This window comes from Artibeus jamaicensis, unplaced genomic scaffold (genome assembly GCF_021234435.1).
Source record: "Artibeus jamaicensis isolate MK-2021 breed Jamaican fruit bat unplaced genomic scaffold, CSHL_Jam_final scaffold_1964, whole genome shotgun sequence".
NCBI lineage: Eukaryota > Metazoa > Chordata > Mammalia > Chiroptera > Phyllostomidae > Artibeus > Artibeus jamaicensis.
This window is the reverse complement of record NW_026522030.1, coordinates 55,752,257-55,760,466: the sequence shown is the minus strand read 5'-3', so window position 1 is coordinate 55,760,466 and position 8,210 is coordinate 55,752,257. Positions and strand designations below refer to the sequence as shown.

General features: G+C 38.0%; 1 protein-coding gene across 3 annotated transcripts in view; it reads left to right on the top strand.

Annotated features, from left to right (window-relative positions):
- Positions 1-4,986: 4,986 nt before the first annotated feature.
- Positions 4,987-8,210, top strand: part of HAUS6 (HAUS augmin like complex subunit 6) — a 46,321-nt gene continuing 43,097 nt past the window's right edge. For all 3 annotated transcript variants that reach the window (XM_053656407.1, XM_053656406.1, XM_037132363.2), the window contains exons 1-2: positions 4,987-5,373; positions 7,417-7,512. In XM_053656407.1, coding sequence (XP_053512382.1) covers positions 5,246-5,373; positions 7,417-7,512 — 224 coding nt within the window. In that variant the 5' untranslated portion in view covers positions 4,987-5,245. The remainder of the gene's footprint in view (positions 5,374-7,416; positions 7,513-8,210) is intronic.

Genomic DNA, 8,210 nt, shown 5'->3' with positions numbered 1-8,210 from the left:
CTTTATTTTGAAAACTGGTAAATAAAGGGAAAGAATTTAGCCTTCCTTATATCTTTACCACTAGGTAAACAAGTAGTAAATGTAGGAAAACTTCTCTCATAAAAGTATTTCCACTAACAAATGAAAAATAAATGATGCCTTACTCAGTTTGAGCTGCTGTAACAAATTACCTCAGACAGAGTGGTTTAAACAACAAGCATTTGTTTCTCATAGTCCTGGAGGCTGGAAGTTTGAGGTCAGGGTGCCAGCTTGGTCAGGTTTTGGTGAGGGTCCCCTTCCAGGATGCAGAAAATCAACTTCTCTTTGTACCCTTGCTTAGTGGAAGAGCAGAGAAGTGAAGGATATTCCCTTGTGACTCTTCTGAGGGTGCTAATCCCATTAAGGAGGGTTCCACCCTTATAACCTCACCTAATCCTGATTATCTCCCACAGATCCCACCTTTTAATACCAACACATTGAGTAGGGTTGATCATAAATTTTGAGAGTGGGCACAAGCATGCAGTCCATAACAAATGACAAATTAGAATTTCAGCATTTTGCAATTCCCAATGAATTAATGGATCTAGGTTATTTAGCATTAATGTCTGTCAATGGCATGAAAAGAGATATTGTGTTCTGCCTGAAGAGCATACGCCAACCATCATGTAGTCTCTTAAAAAATTTTTAAATAGATTTATTGGGATTACATTGGTTAATAAGATCTATGTAGGTTTCAAGTACATAACTCTATGGTACATGATCTGTATATTGCAATGTGTACCCATCACCCAAGGTCAAATCATCTTCTATCGCCATATATTTGACACTCTTTACCCTTTCCTCCCCCTCACCTTCCCTCCCTCTTGTAATCACCATACCTTGTCTATGGGTTTTTGTTTCTTTTTCTTGTTCATTCATTTGTTACTTTCACTTTTATATTTCACATATGAGTAATAATATGATTCTTAACTTTTTCTGACTGACTTATTTTGCTTAGCATCATATTCTCAAGGTCCATCCATGTTGTTGCAAATGGCAATATTTCATCTTTTCTTATGGCTGAGTGGTATTCCACTGTATATTTGTACCACATCTTCTTTATCCAATTATCTATCAAAGAACAATTCAGTTGTTTCCATGTTTTGGCCATTGTGAATCATGAACATAGGGGTGCATACATCGTTGTGAATAAATGTTTTCAAAGTTTCAGTTTATACCCCAAAGAGGGGTTACTGGGTCATATGGTAGCTCTATTCTTAATTTTTTTGAGAAACCTCCATGCTGTTTTCCATAGTGGCTGTACTAGTTTACATTCCCACCAACAGTGAATGAGGGTTCCTTTTTCTCCACAACCTCTCCAATACTTATTGAATAGCCATTGTAATGATGTGAGGTGGTATCTCATTGTAGTTTTGAACTGCATTTCCCTAATAGCTAGTGAAGTTGAGCATATCTTTTCATATATCTGTTGGCCATTTGTATGTCTTCTTGAGTGAAGTATCTGTTTAGGTCCCCTGACCAATTTTTAAATAGGATTATTTGTTTGGTGTTTAGTTGCCTGAGTTCTTTATATATTTTCGATATTAACTCTTTGTTGGAGGTGTTGTTTGCAAATATTTTTTCCCATTGTGTTGGTTGCCTTTTTGTTTTCTTGGTAGTTTCATTTGCTGCACAGAAACTTTTTAGTTTGATATAGTCCCATACATTTATTTTTGCCTTTACTTCTTTTGCCTTTGGGGTCAAATTCATAAAATCTTCTCTAAGACCAAAGTCCTTAAGCTTAGTACCTATGCCTTCTTCTATGTAATTTACTGTTTCAGATCTTATATTTAGGTTTTTGATTCATTTTGAGTTAATTTTTTATTATAGGGTCAGACTGTAATTTAGTTTCATTATTTTACATGTGACTTTCCAATTTTTCCAGCACCGCTTATTGAAGAGGACTTCTTTTTTTCCATTGTGTGTTTTTGGCTCCTTTGTTAAAAACTTTTTGCCCATATTTATGTGGGTTTATTTCTGGGCTCTCAATTCTGTTCCATTGGACCATGTGTCTGTTTTTAAGCCAATACTATGCTGTTTTGATTATCATCACTTTGTAGTATAATGTGAAAATCAGGGAGTATGATACCTCCAGCTTCATTCTTTTTTCTCAGAATTGCTTTGGCTATTCAGGGTCTTTTGTGGTTTCACACAAATTTGATTTTTTTTTGTTCTATTTCTTTAAAAAATGTTATTGGGCTTTGGGGGGGGATTGCACCATCACCTACTCATGCCTGAGTCAGATCAATCTTCTAGATGGAGGTGCCAATTTGAAAAATTTGGAGGACACAGAGAGCGGAAAACATTGAACTTTACTATGAGGATGCTAACAGTAAAACCTAGGCAATGGGAAATTTATTCTGGTAAAATAGCTCCAGGTGTTTAGCAGATAAATTTTAAGAAGAAAAAGGAGGAGGGATGGAAGAAATCCTGTATATTAAGTTATATTATTTTTAAAAATCCTGGGAAAGAAAAAAAAAGCCAAGATGAATATAAAAAGAGCAAGACTAAATTATAGTGTGTAGGGAAGCATACTGGGATGATAAAATTATAGGAAAACAAAATTAAGTGATTACTGTAAAACTGACAATAGTGGTTACTTTTTGGCAAAGGGAGAGTGGCTGGGGTTTAATTTTGTCAGCACAAAAAAATGTATAATTTTGGAGATAATTTTTAGAGTTTATTTGAGACAAATTGATGACATTGCCAGAAAGCAAGATCTCAAAAGCTCAGGAGAATGACAGTTTTGCCATTTCTTTTATATGTCTGGAACATTAAGAACATTATAGGAAGGTGGGAGAAAGCAAGGCAGGAAAATTTCTACAATTGGATTATGAGATAGTTAATAAGATTATGTGCTGCTTTGAGAGCAGTTAAAACTTATGATGGGTCTGCAAAAGTGGCATTTCAAAGGTGTGTTAACCTAGATGCACAAAGACCACGAATGGGGTCTGCTTAAGGCAGAGATAATCTTTTACTAGGGTAGTTATTGGCCTGAGTGAGGTGTGACTACCAACCACGATCTGCCCAGTTAGGAATTTATGATCAAATAACCCCATGAGTGTAATTTGGGTTAGATTTATTACAGAGTCCCCTTTTCATCCACAATTTTTTGTCCCGAGTGTTAGTTACAAGAACATTCACCTGTAGTGATATATTAATCTATTTAAAAGGAGCAAATTGGACAATATGTGAATCTTGAGTGGAGTGGCACATGGGCCTACCATTCCCTGAGAACATTCTTTGGTCTTTCCTTTCTTTATGCTACTCAATATCCACCTAATAAAACTCTACCAAAGTCAGTTTTGCTGTTTCCCTCCAAAGAATATTAATTGATACAAGTGGCCTTGGCACGTTACCATTAGCCTTGAGATGAGTATAGATAACTTCTTTTTTTATGATGGGTGATATTATAGCATGTTTGTGTACTGATGAGAAGAATTAATGCAGGACAGAGGACCAATGCTGGAGCAAACTCCTTGAGTAAGAGAAAAGGCATATTATCTATTAAATAAGTGAAAGGACTGATCTTATGTAGCCATACCTTTATTCACCAGATTAACAAGAGAGGACGAACACTACAAGGAAAAAAGAATTAGGCAGACTGTAAACTGTTGATAGAAGTTATTTTTGGGAAACATCTATTAACTAAGAACAAAGGACATTTTTTAGAGTGACAAGGACATTTTTGAGAATGACAAGGGAAAAGTAGGTATTGGAAGTTTAGGAGAGGGAAGAAGATGTGCATAATCTTGTGGAGAGATTTGGGAAAAATACTAGTAAGGTGGAGAGGGCCTAAGAGCCCACTTGAGTTGTCATGAATTTTGAGTAACATCAGGTATCGTAATTGTGTTTCGCTACTAAGCTGCAGGTGCAGAATAAGCTGAGAACTGGCTTTAACAGGAATTTGGGTTCTGTGAGATAAATTTAGTAAAGAGAGAAAGGGGCCAGGGAGCTGAGAAGGTCAAGAAACTAAGAGGCCAAGATATTGGAAATTTCACCTACACGGATATTTTTTCTAAAATAGTTTATTTATTTATTTTTAGAGAGAGGGGAAGGGAGGAAGAAAGAGAGGGAGAGAAATCCCGATGGGTTGCCTCCCTCATGCACCCCAACTGAGGACCTGGACAGCAGGCCACCCAGGCACCTGCACTCACCGATAGGGAACCGAAGACATTTTCCTTTGCAGGATGACTCTCAACCAACTGAGCTATGCCAGTCAGAAGACCTATATGGATATTATGTTTACCAAAAATTATCTCAGGGTAATGTTGGAGGAACAGAATTAAGAGCTAAATCTTCTCAGAATGAAGCCCAGCATCCCGGAGATCTTATACATGATTTCCACAAAAAAGAACTGCGGTGGATAATAGCCTAAACTTCAAAGGAGCTAGTCGTTTTACTCAGGCAATTAAGTGCCAGAGGTAGCAACAAGAAATAAGATACCCACCTCATTTTCAAGCCTTATCATATATGGGGTGTGGGAGAAAACAGGCATTAACTGAGAAGGCTACAGGGGTAACTGCATGCGTAGGCGAGAGCCAGATTTCTTAGAACAAGAAAGTGAAATAAGTATTCAGCATTTGATACACATGACATTACTGATAATACAGGTTATCTGAGACCAAGAGGTTAGGTGACTTGTTCAGGGTCACACAACTAATGCGCAGAGGTCTGGATGGAATCTAGTGCTTTTTCTACTAGAAGGAGCCACAGTTCCCCATCTACAGCTTTTATCTGACGTAATCGGTCTATAGGAATTAAAGGAACCCCAACGCCTCAAGCGCGAAACGAAGTACAACTTAAAATACCCCTGGCCAATACACCAGCGCAACAGAGTCCGCCGGCTAGAAAGGCGCCGGGGCTTTGTTGCTTTTTTCCCGCTGGGCAAGACCGGAAGGGACGGGGAAAGAGCGCGTTGCATGGCGGGAGTTGTAGTCCTCCTGGCAATTCCCTCCTTCTCCGGAAGTCAGGCGGCGCGAAGCGCGGGAGTCTTGGTTTGTGGTGGCTTAGCTACCTGTGCCGCACTACCGTTAGAAGCTCTATTTCCCTGAGACTTTACGGCCTTTCGAGGTGAAATGACTCCGGGCTAGAGAGGTGCAGATGGCGACAATGCAGATGCTGCGACCGCGACCTCAAGCTGCCTGTAGGGAAGGAGTCTGAGGGTCCTCGGAGTTGTTTGGGCCTTTGCTTTCTTCATGTGCAGGGACACTGCCTAACGGCAAAGATGAGCTTGTCCTGGGTCACCGCTTTCGAGAAGGAGCATCTTTGGATGTATCTGCAGACCCTCGGCTTCGAGCCAGGCCCAGCCACCACTGCCAGCGGAAAGGTCGTGTCACACACGCACCTTGGAGTGTAAGGAGGCCCGGAATTGCGGGGCGGGGGAGTCTGAGCAAGGACTTGCCGAGATAACCTACCCTTTCGCGGACCTTGGAGGTTTAGGAATCAAGGCACTGGCTGTAAAGCCTCTCCTCCCCGTGGCTGTCAGGCTGGTAGCAGAGACTATCGATGCCGCACCGTTCACAGGGGTAGAGCCAGCATTTGGGGCGAAGCTGGAGGGGCAGCTTAGTCCCGCTTTGTTGGTAAAGCTGAGTTGTCTGAAATCGAAGTAGGTACTGGAGGGAAGTGAGAACAATCAGTGTATCCACACGCCTTTACGCTCAAGGGATCTTTTCAAGCTGGTTGCTCTTTAATTTATAATTTTAACTTTTTGAATTGGCAAACTGAAGCGTGTGGATACACCTCCATACTTATACATAATCATAACCTGATAAATGCTATCCGCTATTGTGAATTTTTAGAACAGACTCCTAGACAAAGCATTCTACAGGTAAATAATAGTGACTTCTAAACATAGTTACCAAACAAAATTTAATTACATCTCTAAACCCTGACATTTGACAGTTAGTTATAATACAGCTGAAAACCGTCAAGGGGGGCGGGGATATTATTTGCTTAATACCCTTAGCAAACATTAAGAAGGTTATTCAGATGAAAAATATAAGCCCCTTCCCTACTTTACCACTAATGTTATGGTTATGATAATAAATTTAAATATTTTGTTTATATTTTTGTGCCTTAACTTACCAACTTTAGACATATCTTAATTTCCCACTATAGGCCAAGAGAAATTGGTGGTACATTGTCTACCTCCCGTTCCAGGGCAACTCCATGCAGCAGAGTATGGCGTCTGAGGTGGATTACCCCTCTCAGAAGGTTGCAGACCTAGTGAGGTTCAGACCTGGTTGGATAGGTTAGATAGTTGGAGCATTGTCCCAGATACACCAGGGTTGTTGGTTCAATACCTGGTCAGGGCACATGCAGGAATCAACCAATGATTATGTCAATAAGTGGAACAAGAAATCAATGTCTCTCTCTCCCCAACCCCCATTCCCTCTTGTCTTTTTTTCCCTCTCCCCCCTTTCCACTCTCTCTCTAAAATCCATAAATAAAAAAGTAAAATAAACCCCTCTTTTTCCTAGCTCTGGCAGTCCTCAATGCCTGATGTCCCCATTTCCTACTAAATACCTTCACATCCCTGGGGTCCTGGCAGGATTGTGAGGAGGGAATGTGGAGCCTAGAGCAGAGGCTGATGACCCAGGCCTAGAGGCTGCCTTTTTATAGCTGTGTGACACATCTTAAAAGGTTTAGAGGTGTCTTTTTTTTTTCACTTTTTTTTCTTTTAGATTTTGTCTTGATTAGTTAGGAAAATCAGACAATAAAAACTTATTATAAGGATGTTTCTAGGAATCAAATGTAATAGTAAAGACCCTAGACTTGGGTCAGGTGACATTTTAAATCACTGCTTTTCCATTCCCGGTTATGCAAGTTTGGGTAAATTAATCTTTCTAAAGTTTAAATTTCTTCATCTGAATAATGAGGATAATCAAACCATTTTCTACTATCATTAGGATTAAATAAAATAATCCATGTTAAAGCAGCTAGCATAGCACTAAACCTTATATGATCATTGTAACAATTAGATGAGTTACTGCCTATAAAAGGCTTAAATTAATACTTGGAAGTAATAAACTCAATAAATACTAGGTATTTTCACTATCGGAAATGTTGGTGGGTATCATCATCTTCACATCATTGCCCATGCATGGTATTCTCTCACCTAATTAAGCCTTTTTGTTGTTGTTGAATGTTCTCACTATAATAAAGCAAGTTCTACCAGTTTTCTTTTATTTGATCCGTATTTTTAGAATCAGAAATAAAACTTGTTTTTCTTGGTTGTAGAAATGTGCATGAATGAGAAGAATTAATTTGACTTGACCTCTTGAAGAGAATGAAAAATATTTGTGTCAAACTCGTATATAGCTTTTGATGATATTTATTTTTATTTACTTATTTTTTGTTGCTATATCTTGATTCTGTTTCTCCTTAACCCATTAGAAACATGTTTGACAAGCTGAATCGTGATGCCTTTCAGATAGTTTCTTACTTCTTGTTTCAAACATTGGACCAGTCTCTCACCAAAGAAGTTTTCAAGTGAGTAAAAATTATTTAATTTTATTTTTAACTAGTCATTCTCAGATTTGAAAAGGACTATGCCTTTGATATACACTAGAATTTCAACTTTGGTCTTTTAGTATTATTTTGAGTGGGTTTCACAAACATCAGGCTTGAATCTTACAAATTTAGTACTTAATTAACTTTTATAAATCTGAGTGATTTTTCCTTGGTACTTACATTAAAATCATTGTATACTTCTTAGGTAAGTTAGATTTTGTTTTGTAATATTAGTTCCTAACATTTTCATAGTCTTAATTAGTAGGCAAAACAATGAACCGTTACCAATTTATCTCAACACACAATTTTGCTTTACTTCTTTTCTTGTAGGTAAATTATATTTGTCTGTTTTTACTTTCTAGGTCTCTGCAAATTCTTATTTTTTGTTAATGATATGTATATTAAAGTGTCAAGTGTTGTAGGTAAAAATCATTTCTATTAAGTTTAACCTACTATTATGTATAGTTGATTCTTAAATAGTTAGAGGAGATAATATGAATACCCACTAGCCTTGGTTCCAAGTTGTTTTGCATGTGATTTGGGTTTCTTCTCTCAAAGTATTCAGGTTTATATTGGGCCATCGTCCTCTTAATATATATAAAAGCAACAAATAACTATATTGTTTAGGGCATTGTTGTATTTTTGATAATTTTTTCTTAATATATTTTGCTTTCAGT